Genomic DNA, 18,444 nt, shown 5'->3' on the forward strand with positions numbered 1-18,444 from the left:
ATCGTGAAAATGTCAATGAAATGACACAATGTGAATGAAATGTCAATTCAGTTTGATTGTTTTTTTAGTTTTTTATTTCCGCTGCTATTAGCAGATTATGGCTCGTATATTCCATGCATCTGCCGGCTTCAAGTTTTCTTTCATTATTTATTTCACATTGGAAGTTTTTTTTTAAACGAATCGCATTTATATATAATACTAGCTGACCCGGCAAACGTTGTTTTGCCATATAAAGTATAATACACGCGATAGTTTTATAAGTAATAAAATATTGCCTATATTATAGCCTGTACATCATTTTGTTCTATTGTCAATAGTTTTTGCAGCGCACGCTAAAATAGGTTTTCGATTTTACACCTTGTGTTACAAAATAGCAATTTTATTACGGATCCCTAATTTTGAAAAAAAAACATAGCCTATAGCCTTCCTCGATAAATGGACTACCCAACACTGAAAGAATCATTCAAATCGGACCAGTAGTACCAGAGATTAGCGCGTTCAAACAAACAAACAAACAAACACTGCAGCTTTATAATATTAGTATAGATTATGAAGCCTTGCAAGGTGGGCCGGAGAAGTGGTGTGTCCATGGCGCATTCCTATCAATATAGTGGTAATTTATTATTTATGGTTAAAGAACTTTATTCTCATTAAGAACAGAACATATTCACTTACATGAGAAAACAATATAAACATTAGGTATCTTATTCGTAGTACTGCGAGTCTATACAAAACAAAGTGGGTAGAAATGAAAAAACCGCGTAAACATTATGATCAACACATGCATTAAGAGCTACTAGATACGGCATGGCACGTCGGGGTAAGGATAGTTTGATATAATTTTTTTTATATATATATATATTTTTTTTAATGACACTAATTACGTGTATGTATTTTATGTTAATTAAAGCATTTAAAGTAGATATGTATAGAAAATATATATGAGTATTTCGGTAAGTTTTTAATTTATTTTTATAGTTGCGTATGTTATTAGTATTAAATTATAATGTTGTTAGTAGTATTATAGTATTGTACACATATTAATTAATAATATATGTAGGTTTACATCTAATATAGTGGAATATAGGATTATTATTCATTATTTTGATAATTGTTTAATATGTAATGTTTCAGGAGTTTTTTATAGGTTTGTAAAGATTGTGTATTTTTTATGTCACTGGGGAGCTTATTATATAATTGTACGCCTTCGTACATAATATTTTTCTTACCGTAATTAGTTCTTGGTGCTCGACATATTAAATTATTAGCATTTCTTAAAATAATTTTTTGAACTTGTACTTTTTTAGTGAAACTTATTTGTGTATGTATATTTTTCGTTAAAATTTTTCTTACTAATAAACAAGTATTATAAATATATGTTTGAGTAACATTAAGTAATTTTATTTTTTTGTAAAGTTTTTCAGTTGGCGTTAAATAATTATAATTAAATAGTACCTTTATCAATTTATTTTGGGCTCTTTGCACTATATTTAAATTGGTTTTAGCTGCCGAGCCCCAGAGTTCTACCATATGATCAATGTGAGGCTTAACAAGTGTGTTATAGATAAGGTAACGCACTTTTTGTGGAAGACATCGTCTTATACTCCGTAATAGTCCAGTGAGAGAGGCAAGCTTGTTTCTGACTTTGTCAATATGTGGTTTCCAAGTAAGGTTACAATCAAGAATGAGTCCTAGATATTTTTCCTTATCACTCCTTTTTATTTCTACATTATTTATCTTAAGAGGTTGATAGTTAGGGATTTTTTTATTTTTGGATTTAAATATAATGTAGTTTGTTTTTAAGGTATTTATAGTAAGTAAATTATATTGAAACCATTTATTGAGTAAAATCAAATCATTTTGTGCATCTGTAATAATTGTGTGTATTGAGCTGCCATAGTAAAATAAACATGTATCGTCAGCGTATAAAGTTATGTTTCCTGTTAAACCTATTTCATTTATGCTATTAATATAGATCAGAAATAGCATTGGACCTAATATTGATCCTTGAGGAACGCCAAAATTAACAGGTTTCGGCTTACTCTTATATTCTCCGATTTTCACTTTCTGACTACGGTTTGACAAATAGGATCTAAACATGCTATGTGCATAGCCCGTTATTCCTAGATTTGCTAGTTTTTCCAAGAGTATTTCATGACTTACAGTGTCAAACGCCTTTTTTAGGTCTATAAATATCCCTAGAGCTATTTTCTTTTGGTCTATATTTACTTTTAGTTTTGTCAAAAGGTCTATTGTAGCTGATTGTGTATTTGATTTTTTCCGAAAGCCATATTGATTGTGTGATATTATATTGTTAGAGTTTAGGTATATTTCTAAGCGATTATATATAATTTTTTCAAAAATTTTTGAGATAATAGGGAGAACAGATATCGGGCGGTAGTTGCCTGGATCACTTTTACTGCCTGACTTAAAAATGGGAGTAACTTTGGCAAGTTTTAAACTGTCGGGGAAAATGCCTCGTTTGAGACATTTATTTATACAGTTTGTGAGATCGGAGATGATTAATGTCTTGATGCATTTGATAACTTTAGTGTTTATGCCATCAATGCCAGCAGCCGTATTACTATTAAGATTGTCTACTATCTTGCTGACTTCATCGGTAGATGTGAGTGATAATTGAGAAAGTTGTGTCGACACTGTCTTAGTACCAATAAACACATTAGACTTATGGTATGTAGAAGATATTGCATTAGCCAGAGTCTCACCAATAGTAGAAAAGAAATAATTAAAATATTCACAAATTTCGACTGGATCACAAATAGAATCTTCTTCGGTTTCTAGCTTAGCTGGAGCAGTTACATCCTTCGGTTTTTTGCAGCATAGGGTATTTATTAGGGACCACATTTTTGAAGGCTTATTTTGACAATTTCTAAAAGATTTACAATAATATTTAGTTTTACAGTCTTGTATGATTTTCGCCACATTTTTTTTCTCTGTCATAAACTCTTGACCTATTTTAGTATCATGAGGATTTTTTCTATATTTTAGCCATAGTGCATTTCTTCTATCTATACCCTCTATGATATTTTTATTTATCCAATCTTGTTTAACTGTGTTGCATATCTTTTTTTTGTTTATTCTACTCTGATTTATGCTCTTTATTATGTTCTCTTCTAAAATACAATATTCTGATTGTTTACTATCCTTGGTGCAGCTTTCAATGTTTTTATAGAGTATTTGATATTCAATCGCTTGATATGTAAGTGTCTTCAAGGGTTCTGGTTTATAGTTGTGAACTTCAAAATAAATTTGTTTATGGTCTGACATACTAGATTCTATTATTGCCAAGTGGAATTTATTCTGTTTTAAATTTGAGCAAACGTGATCTAAAATAGTTTTAGTTTTATCAGTTTCACGGGTACAATAGTCTTGGTGAATTTTATTTATTATTTCAAAGCCACTTTCTTTTACTGTAAGTTTGTAATTCTGAACAGTTTTGTCGGTGCTTAGTAGGTCATAATTAAAATCTCCAAGTATTAAAGCCCTTTTCCTTTTTTCCAGCTGCGTTGAGTAAAAGTCTAAGAAATCTGTGTGGTTAGTACGTCCGGGTTTATATATTGCACCTACATCTAAGCAAAATTTGCTTATATGAATCCAAAGATAATGATTTTCATCAACAGAGTGTTTTTCAATAAAATTATGTTTGAGACTGTTATGGGCAAAAATTGAGACACCACCACCCCTGACCTCTTGTCTGTAGTTGTAGTAATGAGTATAACCTGGAAGCTGAATTCTATTTGCCTCATCCTCTGAGTTGATCCATGTTTCTGTTATAACTATTAAATGGATGATGGTATTTTCGAAAGACTGAATAATGCATCTTAATTCGTCTAATTTTCCTGGCTTAGTAATACTGCGAACATTTGCGTACAGGCATTTTAAAGACTTCTTGGTAGTTGTAATATCGGAACACTTCTTGCCAATTTGAAAAGAGGTTGTGTCCCAGTTTTCCTTTTTTGAATCAGTTATCAGTTTTTTGGCGAAGCAGAAATTATTTTCGGCACACCCCTAACGTATTTTATGACAAGATTTGTTTCGCCACTTTTTGTTCGACGCTCTAGCTCTTCTCTGAGATATTTCATAAATGATTGCTGCTGGGGTGTTTGATCAGGGTAAAGCTTATTCACTTCATTCATCACACTTGATTTGTTTCGAAGTATATGCAGAGCTGTTTCCGAAGACTCAAAACAAACTTTGATTAAACGGTGTTTTTCTGGGTTATATTTTCCTAAGCGTAATACTTTTTCAGGTCGAGGACAATCTGTGTACATAGTTTTTAGGATACTCCAGGACGCATTCTTATCATAGTCCTGTCTCTCTTTCGGGTCTGTAGATGTTGATTCGGTTATGCCTGATATTAACAAATTTCTGGATCTCATGTTTCGCTCATTTAGTTCCGCAATAATTTCTTCTTGTGCTTTCATTTTCGGGCTTGCATCTAAACTAAGCATGTTTGAGTCTATGTTTTGCATTCTAGATTCTAATAACTCGATCTGCTTTTGTGTTAAACTATTTGCGCTTTTGATGTTCATAATTTCTGATTTTAATTTGCTTTGCTCTTCGTTCAAGACTTCAGTAGTAGATTTTATGTCACTAACTTGGTTTTTTATGACTGAGATATCTTCGCTTAATTTAGAGAAATTATCTATTTGCATAGTGTTATTAGATGTGAGATACGTCATCATTTCCGACATTTGTAGTTGCAGTGCTGTCATTTGTTTTCTTAATTCCATGAACTCAAGTTTCATATCCGAGAATTCAGTCTTTAATTCTTCATTTTCTGCAGCAAATTTTCGCTTATTTCGCGTACTTATTTGCGATAATTCCGATGACTGAGAAGGATTACTTTTACTTGGCAAATTTGGGTAAGATCCACTTCGCGCAGATGCCAAGTCACTTCTAGTCGGAGATCGTTTTGCGGACATATTGATCTATGGCGTTCCTCACGTTATCGGTACAGCGCCACGCTACTCAGAGAACAAAAGTCGTACGGACAATAAAAATATGCGCACTAAAATCTGTCTTACCACGGATGTATTAGAGATGAAATTTGTTTGTCACCACTTTATTTTGTTTTTAATTAATTCGTAACACGTCCACACTGTAAGCTGTTCTCGCAGCGTCCTCCTTTTCATTAAGTTTACTGACAGAGAACCATGACTTGTTAAGAATTATTTGTTGAATTTCGAAATAATTTTTGCCTTGAATTGAATATTTTCTCAGAATTTATCAAAGGAGACCCTGAAATATAGACCAGGAAGAGCAGATAAATCCTGAGTATATTATATCTTAAAGGGGAATTTGTCATCACACACCAAAGCTTCATTTGCAAATGTGTCGGCTGTTTTGTTGCCTATTATGCCACAGCCACAATTCGTCAGTATGTTCTTTTTTTATGTTTGTTATCTCAAAAACTTTCGACTGGGTGAACCGATATAAATAATTCTTATTTTATTTGAAAGCTGGTGCTTCCCGTGTGGTCCCATTGTAATTTGGTCCAGATCATGGCATCCATGAGAAAACGATAAAAATCTTAAATTTGCTATACTTTATCATCCAATATTTGCTATACATACGTATAGCAAATTGGATGATAAATTTATATATATATATATATATATATATATATATATATAACCGATTTCGATGATTCTTCTTTTATTGGAAATGATTATACTTCAAAGATAGTTTGGTGAGAGTTTGGTTAGGTTCTGATTATGGAATCCATGACAAAGTAACAGAACTCTTCAATTCTTAGGAGAAAATTAACGATAGTCGGCCGAATCTTTTATTCTTTTGATTTTTTTTTGTTTTATATATCCGGATGCTATCCGGATATTTAAGAGAACCATGACTTGTTAAGAATTATTTGTTGAATTTCGAAATAATTTTTGCCTTGAATTGAATATTTTCTCAGAATTTATCAAAGGAGACCCTGAAATATAGACCAGGAAGAGCAGATAAATCCTGAGTATATTATATCTTAAAGGGGAATTTGTCATCACACACCAAAGCTTCATTTGCAAATGTGTCGGCTGTTTTGTTGCCTATTATGCCACAGCCACAATTCGTCAGTATGTTCTTTTTTTATGTTTGTTATCTCAAAAACTTTCGACTGGGTGAACCGATATAAATAATTCTTATTTTATTTGAAAGCTGGTGCTTCCCGTGTGGTCCCATTGTAATTTGGTCCAGATCATGGCATCCATGAGAAAACGATAAAAATCTTAAATTTGCTATACTTTATCATCCAATATTTGCTATACATACGTATAGCAAATTGGATGATAAATTTATATATATATATATATATAACCGATTTCGATGATTCTTCTTTTATTGGAAATGATTATACTTCAAAGATAGTTTGGTGAGAGTTTGGTTAGGTTCTGATTATGGAATCCATGACAAAGTAACAGAACTCTTCAATTCTTAGGAGAAAATTAACGATAGTCGGCCGAATCTTTTATTCTTTTGATTTTTTTTTGTTTTATATATCCGGATGCTATCCGGATATTTAAGTCATCTACCATAACATAATTATGGTCAAGTAATTGTTGTAGTCGAATATGATGATCAATGGGACTCCTTAACGACTTACAGTAAGGGTGCGATCTGTGGCAGAATTTCTAACTGTCCGTAATCAAATTGCAAAGCACTTACGTTCATTGCTGCATTGAAAAATTTAGTATATCTACACATATTTAAACAAATTGTTAGTAAGTTTACTTCAAATTTACTAAAAATCATAAAATAAAAAAAAAATAACAAAAAAACAACCGACTTCAAAAACACAATTCCAAAACGTTAAATATAATGTGCACTAAAAAGTATAAAAATAATTGCGTATTTTTATACAATCTAATTAATTAATCTAATTCTAGATACGATTATTGTAATTTTTGGAGTCGGTTTCATCCAAGATAGGTTTGTTACTACATACATAGTTATAGGTGTAATGTGCTTGAGTCGTGAGGAGGCGAGAGGCGAGAGCGGGTCGCAGCGGAAGGACACCGATTCCAAAAAAATTGACTCCTAAAAAACCTTCTGGCTTGTGTTTTGAAGCATCAGTATAAATATGATGCCACCCTGGACAGTTTTCTTTAACAATAGAATTAAAATAATTATTGGCATTATATTTTTAAATATTTGCAATATAATGCATAGTTGGTTAAGGCTTCATTCATATTTATAGTTAAATAAATCAAGCTTTGGAGATCTATGTGTCGGGTAGTGAATCGATTTAAACCTCAAATAGCTTTTTACTTAACAAGCCATTGGTATTCCAATAACTTGATGATTCAATGAGATCCGTGAGAGTATTTAATTTGGTTATCAAATGGTTGGTGCTTTTTGAACTGAAACTTCTTTCGGCGCGACTTTCGTCTGAAGCAAGTTAGTCAAACAAAAATTGTTTTACCGTTAAAATTAAATGGTTTAAAAAAATTGTTTCAAACTGCTCATTAGGTAATAACTTTTTAAAATCTCCAAGTGGATTTGTTTAATAGTTACTACTTTTGTAATAAATAAATCATTATAAAATTTACAAAAATATTTCTGACGTTTGCGACATTCATATTATAATATTCAACAACAACGTTATATCGACAGGCTAATCTTTTTTTTATGGAATAGGAGGACAAACGAGCGTACGGGTCACCTGGTGTTAAGTGATCACCGCCACCCATAATCTCTTGCAACTTGAAAGATGCGCTTTTTTTGAAGGGACCCATGTCGTATCGTCCCGGAAACACCGCACAAGGAAGTTCATTCAACAGCTTTGTAGTACGTGGAAAGAAGCTCGTTGAAAACCGAACTGTGGCATACCGCCACACATCCAGATGGTGGGGATGATGAGGGATTCGGCGGGAGGAATCAGGTTAAACAGCTCTTCGGAACACTCCCCGTGATAAATGCGGTAGAAGACACACAATGAGGCGACATCTCTACGCAACGCCAAGTGATCCAGCCACACAGAGCACTGGGTCCCCGACAATTCAAGCAGCTCTACGTTGCACGTGGTCAAATGGGTCAATCTGATACTGGGGTGCGCCAGAGCAGAGATGACAGCATTACTCCATGTGTGGCCGGACCTGCGCTTTGTAGAGCGCTAGAATGTGACCGGCTTGAAGTATTGCCGTGCTCTATTAATGACTCCCAGCTTCTTCGAAGCCAATTTGGCTTTGCTCTCCAGATGGCCACGGAATTGGCAATCACTCGAGATTTCGAAACCCAGCATTCCGATACTAGGCGAGGCTTTAAGGGAAGTGTTGTCGAAGAGCGGTGAAACGACAAATGGTTTTTTTTAGTGGTAACCGCGCAAACTTGAGTCTTCTGGAGGTTAAATTGGACAAGGTTCAATTTACCCCATTCCGCGACCTTCTCAAGAGAAGACTCGATAGAAGACACAAGTTTCTCCCGGCACTGGTCAACGATTTCCCGAGAGAGACCTGCATGGCCCGTGTATACGGCATCACCAGTGCTGTCGTCTGCATAGCAATGTATGTTGGAGGTGTCTATATCATTGATATGCAGAAGAAGCAGCTTTGGGAGATAGCACACAGCCTTGGGGCACTCCAGCGTTCAAGGGCTTCAGGTTCGAGCAATAACCGTCGACAATGACCTGTATGCTGTATGCGCCCAGTGAGGAAGCTGGAGGTCCACTTGCATAAGCTTTCGGGAAGCCCAAACGATGGAAGTTTTGAGAGAAGCGCCTTACGCCATACACGGTCAAAGGCCTTCGCTATAACCAGGCTAACTGTCAGGCCTTCCCTTGTTGATCAACGGGTGACCCTCTAGGTATACCAAGAGCTGGCGGCTAATTATGCATGATTTTGGAGAGCAGGGAGGTAATAGCAATAGGCCTGTAGTTTGCCGGATTAAATATATGGGATTGATTAGTACTTACACGCGTTGGATGGCGTGGAGTGGCGTCGCGTTTTGATAGTATGTCTTGAGCTTTACTACGATTGCGTCACAGATTACAAATAATCTGTAGAAATAAATGCTAATATGTAAAGGTGTAATATTATGTTGTTCAATTAGGAAGATAACAAAATTTTAAGGTTAAACCAATAAATTAAAATATTAACATCATATAAAGTTTTACTTTCTTCTTTGTATAACGCATAAAAATAAAATAACTAAAATAGTTTGATTCTTTTATTAACATGAGTCGTCAGAATCATCATTTATACGATATTCGTCCGATAAGGACTCTTCAGTAATGTTAATGATTAGCTCTTGTGTGCATGAATTAACAAATGCAATGTCACGGTCCCTATCACACATAATAACTCTCTCCACCACAGTTGCCCAGTTCTCAGCCGTCGCGTGGGTGCGTTTTTGAGTAATTGGAACATTTTACTCACTGTGAATTGGGCTTGTATTGTGTCTTGCAGCATGCTCTTTTACTTGTGCCCATATAAATTCTATGGCGTTGTATTGGACTTACACTAAGTGTTTTTTAATCCCCAATATAAATATTTTTTCGAAATAACTGAATCTACCATATGTTCGGAAAAAGAGAGCTCGTAAGAAGAACATATTAGAAACCCAATGGCCACTCTTCACTTGATAGAGTATTTACAAAGGCAATGTACAAAACAAATTAGTTTCTAAAGTGCCGCATCCAATACATTAATCATGTGGTTTACCTATAAGCGTTTTAAATATCAAATGTTACCTAAAAGGTAATAAAGAATAAACTGTATAAATATATATTATCCTATACTGGATGTATCAACCATTAGAGCTTGAATCTATTGTTTGTGTAAGGATGCTTCGTGAACGTGATGGTCGTGATTACTATCATAATTATTAGTAATCGCATCCAATAAGAACATTATACAATGATTTTCTAACTAAAACAGGTCGACCTGGCACAACAAGCAGCACCCGTTCACGAGGTGACGCATGAACCAGCCATAGTTCCCTTCGCATATATTTGAGGGAAGGAGATGACCCTTCACTCGACGCCGCCGCAAGCAACGCCATTTTAGCGAGGATGATTCACAAAACAAGGCTTTATTGCTTCTCTCAAAAAGTCTTAAAACGTGCAAGCAATATTAGTGCGTTCCGTTAAAAATTTTCTTTTATCTGATTTTTTATACGAAAAGAAAATTATTTTCAAAGAAACAATAATTTTTATTTTTTTAGATAGGTTGTAGTCATATTAATGATGACGATTTGCGTCAGCGTCAAAATCGTCAAAGGCTATCACATCACGGGCCGGCTATTTCTTATTGATGTAGAAGGCTTGTTTTGTTCTAAGCCGCTCCTGCCGTATCAGTACGCACCTGCACCACGGTTTCGGACTTGCGAGATTGCGACCGCCATTTTGACTTTGTTAATTGATTGTCCTTTCAACACACTTCCTTTCGGCGATTCACGATCAATGTATTAAGCCCGATCCAAGCACTCCCAAAAGTTGTACCGAGGAATAAAACTACTCACTCAAGGTATTTCAGACTATAACAAAATGGCCAGTTGACTTAAATATATTATTAACGATTATAATCTTTTTCATATTAATTAATATGAAATATAAAAATATAAAACAAAAAAAAGAAGCGACATCGATTTTTACGTCCTGTAGGACATCAACTATATTATCAGTCGTCGAGCTGTCAAAAAACTATTAAATAAAATAGACAAGGTATCGCAGTACTACAGGAGATGATAGGAGGCATTTATGTATAAGGTAACACAAAGACAAAAGTCAACCACAATTAACATCGGAAATGAAATTTAAAAACAAAGGTACTCTGTGAATGGAATGGAGTCAACATGGCGTCGCAAGATGAAGTTGACGTATGTGAAAGTTGGGAGGATATGGACGAAATTGGAGTAAGTTTGCGCGTGAAAGCTGATATGAGTTATAATTATTAAAGTTCCACAAACTCTGCTTGGTACTATAATAAATAATAATCCAATGTTCTTGTTCGCAGCTGGACCAAAAGATCAAACTGATGTCCAGTCTAGTACCAGCAAATGCATTGAAAAGTTGCAAGGTTACTAACGTAATTGTGGAAGATAACGCTTGCATTGGGTCCCAGTGTATGATGCCTGAGCCAGCTATTCGCATATTAAGACGTCCCTCGTCCTTATCTAGTGGTCAGCTAAATGGCGAGAATCGTGCGCGACCGGTGAAAACATTACAACAAAGACAGAAAGAGTATGAAGAGGCTCGGTTACGTATATTAGGGGAAGCTAGAAGCCCTGAAGATGTTATTGATGACAAGTATGTATTATAAATTATAAACGTTCAAAGAAATCTACAATAGACAAATAAGTCTCATGTGAATCTTTTAAAAGCAGACCCTATGATATCTCTACTCTCTTTTTATTACACAACTTCAAAGTCATATGTAATGCTTTTAATGGGAGTTTTTAAGAGATTTGTTGACACAGCAGTTTTTTTGACAAAACAATTTACTTCTTTTGACTTCGTTCAAGTGTGAGTATTTACATCTTAAAGATGACACACTTATGAATGTGATTCAAAAGTGTATTTATAAGTTTTTAGCTCGGTTATTGGATAGATCAGAAATTCTATACTATTCTGTAAATCTCAGTATTGCAAAATTTACTCAGAATATAATAAAGTGAAAACAGAAACTTAAACATACATTTGATACATACCATCAATTCAAGAAATAATTTCCCAAACTGAGATTTGGTAAAATACGAAATTCATTTGTTTGTCTCAGTGTGCAGTTCTTTGTCTACATGTCTAACACCTCCTATGTTAACTAACTGACATGTCTAACACAGGAGGTGTTAGTTGTAGACAATGAAATAATATCATAATAGTTGTAAAGAATCACTGATCAAAAAGACATACATGCTTCAGGTCCAATAATAATTCTTCATATTAAGATACTATAATCTTATGAATGTAATATGAACATAATATATTCTTTTGGTTTATCGTGCATCCTTACACTGACAATTCATTCCAGCTCTAAACGTTGATGCATCCACATGCAGTGGCTGTTGAGATTCTTGTATATTCTACTCACAAGCTCACCTTTTTAGTGACAAGCACTTAGTTTAACCCTAATTGAATAAAGTTTCTCTGACTTTGATGGTATATTGTTATGCCCTCGGAATAAATGAAATATACATGTGATGTGGAAATGTTTAGTGCAAGTAGTTGCCAATTTTTGCATTGACAAATGTATTGACTTAAAATCATTGAATTAAGATATTCATTTAAAAACATACTAGAAATATGACAATTATATAAAAATATTTTCTAATTTCAGTTTGACCCGCCTTCAGGACAAATTGCAAGCAAACAATCTAAATGACTGTCAAAACCATAAGGAGAAAAACTATAACAATGACAATAATAGTAAAGGAAAGGAACGAAAAGTTTTAGTTCGTTTACCGCCAGGTTCAACATCATCAGGTATCTTTCCATCCCCTCCCCCGCCAGGGGTACTTGTGATCAGAACTCCTAGGGGTCCAGATGGAACAAAAGGTTTCATGAAGAGGTAGCATTGACTAAATTTCGTAACTATTTTTCAACTTATATTATAATAGCGACTGGTGAACATTAATTGTTTTACAGTTTCCTTTAATTTTACTGAACTCAATAGATTCCCTTACGTTGATTATGATTTTTTCTTAACTGGGTAGTAATTCTGATTATTACATTACTATATTTTGCAATTAAAGTGTTATAAACAAACGCTATTTGCACTTGTCAAATGTATAAATAATTTGTTTTCATGGTCTTCTACAGAATGCAAAAAAATCAGTTTTGTTGTTTTAGACTACGACTATCTATTTTTATATCTGACCTTTGTATTTATGAATAAGTGAAAGGTATTAGAATAATCACAAAAAAACATCTTATTATTTGCATTAATGAACACAGCTTAGCCCTATTGAATAATGTGTATTTAAATATTGAGCAATTTTGTTTTTTGCGTATAATAAGTGTCTCATTCAATGCCTTTCAGAATAAGATAACGAAGGAATAATGTGATAGTACATTAAAATTATATCCATATTTTAAAACATAGTATAAATAGAGTTGTCGTACTGCTAATCTTAGTATATATAAATTATGTGACACATTGTTTGTCCTCGATGGACTCCTAAACTAATGAACGGATTTTAATGGGGATTACTTCATGGATTGCAGTTTAGTCCAACTTGAGAGATAGGACAGTTTTTATTTCGATTTGGGACCTATGATTATTTTTATTTTCAATTTCTATGGGAGAATTTAGTGACACACAGTTTGACAGTTCCGCTGTGAAACATTTTCATTCATCACAGCAGGGAGTATTTTTTACGTTATAATTCTTGATGTTTTGAAATATTATTGGCAAATTCATAAAAAACAGTATTTTATTTATTAGGTACAGAACAATGTCTGTAGGCTCATCTAGTTTAACTATATATTTTAGTTGAATGTTTTTAAATTTTTAAAAGAGTCCATAGGCTTTGCTGTGTACCTACATGCATAATGTAATCTTTTTATTACATACAACTGCTGACCCAGTAAACATTGTTTTGCCATATAAATAGTATTGCGAATATACAGGTATTTCTTAGTTAAAAAAATTGGTTCCCAGATAAGTAATCCGAATATATTTTATACTTAAACCTTCTTTGGAACACACTGCATTATATGGTATAAGTATTATTCTGATTGGTTCAGTAGTTTTCTCAGTATATACAAATAAAAAAACAGCTCTACTTTTATATTAGATTATTTATAACCCTGTTTGACATCATTTGAGAATAATCCTTAAGAGTTATAGTACATACTGGAGCCATTAAATATTCTATAACCGAGTGATAAAGTGAACATTCAGTGCAATATAACAAGTAATACTACCTCTAGTTTGATTGACCATTGGTGATCAGTATTACTGTGTTACGAGTTATTGGTACCTAGTAAGAAGCATATTGCTGTCTGCTGTGACAAATTAATTATTTGCAGAATTGTTTTCCAAACCTATATTTTATTTCCTTTAATTGCAAAATATGCCTGCAATGATTTACCCAATATATTGTTCTGTATTCTAAATGAAATTGTAAAACAAGATGAGTGCTCATTTGAGGGAACAATTACAGTGTAATTTATTACAATAATTTTAGATTAGTAATAGTTTTACAAATGAAATTGTTTCTTTAGGACACTCGTTGTAAGTAAACTGCCTGCTTAGTTTGTATATTTTATTATAACACTAATAATAGTATCACTCACATATTTGTAACTCATAACACTAGTTGATTAAGTTTTTTTTTATCATGATGTGTCAGTTTATCTAATTCTGCAATCATATTTTTGTCTGGGAAATCTTGAAAATTCAATAATTTTCAATTAAACTTAAATAGTAAACACATTAAACTTATTTTTGCAATCTAATCATTTTATTTAGAGAATATCTTCAAGATCATGGAAGTATAGAGAAATTTTCATAAATATGTTTATTGCAACCATTAAATTTGTTTGATTGGTACATTGTACATCATAAATGACTCGGAAGAACTTTAATAATTAATATCTATCGGTTTTATTTGAATAGATCTAGCAGTTCTATTGAACACTACCAACTATGTATTTTATTCATAGAAATAACTTTGTAATCATAATATTGATATTTTATGCTCAGTCTCAATGTTATCGCAAACCCTCAATTACACCAATATAATACTTGTATTATTAAAAAAATTCTTATGTATTTATTGTGCCTGAATAATATAACATATAAATTTCCATAAACATGTGTAAAATAAAAATTTGTTAAATGTTATAAAGGACATAGTAAGTTATTTGTAACTGTACTTGAAGCTAAATCTTCAATGCAGTTTCATTTATCACAGGCACAGCAAGACTATTGTCTAAAGGCTTCAATGGTATTAGTTTAAAATATTTTTTTCTAAGTATGTTTAATTTTCTCATTTGTCCAAATTAGATTAACAAATACTTAAGTTTTAATACAACAAGTACAATAAAATTATATTTGTATACCAAAATACACAGGTAAGAAGTGGAACTTCTTTACGACATAAGTTTTTTTCTATTTACAACTTCACATAAATTTGATTTTTTTTTACTTGAGCCTTATCTAGGCGTATTAAATTAAAACTATTGACATGCATACAAATAAGTCTTTTTATTTTATCATTTTCACACTAATATATTATTCTCTATGTCACTATACTGAACTTGATAAAAAAAACAAAATGGCGAGTAACCGTAATCGTGACGATATTGCTATAAAAATTCTCTCATATGTCAATAAAGAAGTTTTACTTCAAAAATTTTGCAAACACTTACCCCCTTATTCATAATAGTCTGCTAACTTAAACCATTGCCAATTCTCACTCTGTCTTCTTCTATTGACCTAAGTCAGAATGACAAAAATCACTACTTAGTGGCTGTTTAAAGTTAGCGGACCATTATGAATAAGGGGGTTAATATATATGTGTATAATACACATTTTTTATGGTGTAAATATTGGGTTACTACCATGTTATATCTAAATTTGTCAGTATTACTTTTGTATACTGTTCCAATTGATAGAAATATGTGTGAATGGTTTGGCGATAAGTGTACTATAATGATAGCTATAATATCTTGTAAGTCATGTGACTGTGATAGCTACATAGGACATTTTTCTACAGTGGTTAATGCATACTTTGGTAGAATTACTGTATGTAAATGTTAAGATAGTAATATTGTTTATTAAATTATTTGAATGTGCCTATCAAAGAGGATGTAAGTAACAGTAATAAAAGGTGGGACTGCCTAAGTAAAAATTGAAATTTAGTTTAGTATGAAATGTGCAGCGATTTGACATAAGTTTGAAATAGTAGTAATTACAGTATGGCGATTGGCGACTAAGTTTAATCCGGCTAAGTTTGAAAGCGGACAGTTGCTTAAAACATAGTGGATGTCGGCTATCTCTGTTTTTTTTACCAGATTATAGCCGTCATCTGCCAATCTATCAATGACTGCATGTTTCATACAATCCAGTAAATCGCTTTTTTATTAGAGAGTTTCGCTAGGCTGGTGCCTATCTAAATTCAGATTGGTCCGTTTTGTACTATAAACATTTTTTTGAAAAGCTGTGTCCAGTTAAAACACATCAAGAACTTTCACAGTTTCGCTGTTTTAGAAGCAAACTTAGCAACACAATAATAATTGTTACTCTATAATTCATATATGTGACAAAACTTTATTTAATAAAAAAATAAAAAACATAGTGAATGTTTTATATTTCTTTTAAAGTAAACTGCCGTTAAAAATGATTTTCTTGTATTATTAGTACATTGTACTAAATATCATTAGTAAGAGTTTGGTTATCTGTGCTTGTTTTTATTCATTACAATTTAGTCAATGTAATGTTGAGTGGCCACCATAATTTAGCCAATGTCTCATTAAGCATAATTTAGCCAATTTTGATGTTGGGAGATTTAGAGTCTTACAAAAATATAAAATATTTTTATCGCCTTCAGCAACGAAATAATACAATGTTGCCATCCGAGTAAGAGGGAATATGGAGTGAATTCCGTCCAATTCTTTTTATTCTCGAAATAATCTGTATTTTATACTATAAATTGTTACAAAGATTGTATAATTATTTTTTAAATTTATTATTTTTTCAATTATATTAACGGAAGAAGCTGTATGTTGGGCTAAGGGAATGAGGATAAACTTCTGGTCATAATCTGTCCCTATTAATGATGAATATTTATACGAATAGATTATTAAGTCAAAAATCACTGTAAGAGTTATTCAGGGATTGAAAGACCCCACCCCTTGCTCCTCTGCTGCTTTAAATAAGTTTATTTCGCTGTCAAAAAAAAATGTAACATAAATTTTTGTTGGCAGTGTTAAATTATGGTTGTGCTGTTATTAATCCAACTGGATGTATGCATGTTTTGGAGTCTTAACACTTATTAGATAACATATGCAGAAAAAAATTATTGTTGGGCACTGTTTTATAATTAGGCTGAGATCTATTCTCTATAGAGCAAACTTAGAGGCTTTGCTCAGACGTTTATACAAAGGTACCTACTCTGTGGCTCATACTTAACTACGTAAAACTTAGCTGAGTGTAAGATTAGCATAATCTTTGATAGTCCAATGCAAAAGTTAAGTTCGGTTTTTAATGCACCCAGAAAAGTTTTACGTGAGTAAAGTCTGAGGAAAGTCGTAAGTGCTATATAGATCTCAGCCTTAGTACCATAGGATATAATTATTACTATCTTAACTTGTTTAAAACCCGATGGCATATTTTGGATTATGTTAGCTAGCCTTATTTTACATGATGGATGATGGTGCATAGCACAATATTCAAAAGCTTTTAGATAACAACTTAAGTAATCAAATGAAAAGTATTGTGTCTGTAATAGTGAAGCATTTAATGACTTGTTTGTCAATATGTGCCAAAAAAGTATTGAAATCTTCTTGCAAAACTTATAAGCAGCTCTTAACAAAGTATTGCTATAACAGTAAGCTGGTTATTCGAATTATATCCATTCTTAAATCGTTTACTATTATATTGTATGATATATACAGGGTTATTGGTAATTCGACATATACCGGTGATTATGTTCCTTGAAAACCGTACTGTGGAGGAACGCCACACATCATGATGGCGGTGATGATATTCTAATTTGTGGCGTGTCGTTCGAAGGTGGAATTAGGAGGCAGGAATCAGGTAAAACAGCTCTTCGGAACACTCACCGTGAAAAATGCGGTAGAAGATACACAATGAAGTGACGCCTTTACGCAACGTCGAGCCGTACACAGCACTGGGTGCTCGACAGTTCGAGTAGCCCTGCGTTGCAAGCGTTCAAATGGTTCGAGCTGATACTGGGGTGCGTCAGACCAGAGATGACAGCAGTACTCCATAATATGTGGACCTGCGCTTTGTAGAGCGCTAGTGGCTTGAAGTATTGCCGTGCCTATTCATAGCGCTCAGTTTCTTCGAAGCCAATTTGCCCCTGCCCTCCATATAACTGCAGTTTGAGAATCACTCGAGATTTCGAGACCTAGTATTCCAAAACAAGGCGAGGCTTAAGGGAGGTGTTGTCGAAGAGCGGTGATACGACAAATAGGGGATTTTTAGAGGTAAACGCGTAAACTTAAGTCTTCTGGGAGTTAAATTGGACAAGGTTCATTTTACCCCAACCCCCGGCCATCTCAAGAGATATATATACCTTGAGGGTGACCCTCTACGTATACCAAGAGCTGCCGGTTAATTTTCCTCTCTATGATTTTGTAGAGCAGGGGGTAATAGGCCTGTAGTTTGCCGGTCTGTCTCCATTTTTTTTTGGATCGGATGGACAAGGGCTGACTTCCATGATTCAAGGACTACGCCTTCTGAGTATGAGTGCCGGAATAAACGCCTTAGCAACGGAGTCAACTCAGGGGCACACGTTCTA

General features: G+C 33.4%; 1 protein-coding gene across 1 annotated transcript; it reads left to right on the forward strand.

Moving 5' to 3' along the window:
* Positions 1–10,794: 10,794 nt before the first annotated feature.
* Positions 10,795–16,256, forward strand: LOC126972876 (SUZ domain-containing protein 1). The gene is made up of 3 exons (XM_050819985.1): positions 10,795–10,869; positions 10,971–11,263; positions 12,291–16,256. The coding sequence occupies exons 1-3, from the start codon at positions 10,810–10,812 to the stop codon at positions 12,523–12,525; spliced, it is 588 nt and encodes a 195-aa protein (XP_050675942.1). The 5' UTR covers positions 10,795–10,809; the 3' UTR covers positions 12,526–16,256.
* The last annotated feature ends 2,188 nt before the right edge of the window (positions 16,257–18,444 follow it).

This window comes from Leptidea sinapis, chromosome 27 (genome assembly GCF_905404315.1).
Source record: "Leptidea sinapis chromosome 27, ilLepSina1.1, whole genome shotgun sequence".
NCBI lineage: Eukaryota > Metazoa > Arthropoda > Insecta > Lepidoptera > Pieridae > Leptidea > Leptidea sinapis.

What these genes read in the sequence shown, in the direction of transcription:
- LOC126972876 (XM_050819985.1), top strand. Translation starts at nt 10,810, where the DNA reads ATGGCGTCGCAAGATGAAGTTGACGTATGTGAAAGTTGGGAGGATATG. An exon ending in AGGATATGGACGAAATTGGA is followed by an intron (nt 10,870 to 10,970) that starts GTAAGTTTGCGC and finishes TCTTGTTCGCAG; the next exon opens with CTGGACCAAAAGATCAAACT. An exon ending in GAAGATGTTATTGATGACAA is followed by an intron (nt 11,264 to 12,290) that starts GTATGTATTATA and finishes TTCTAATTTCAG; the next exon opens with TTTGACCCGCCTTCAGGACA.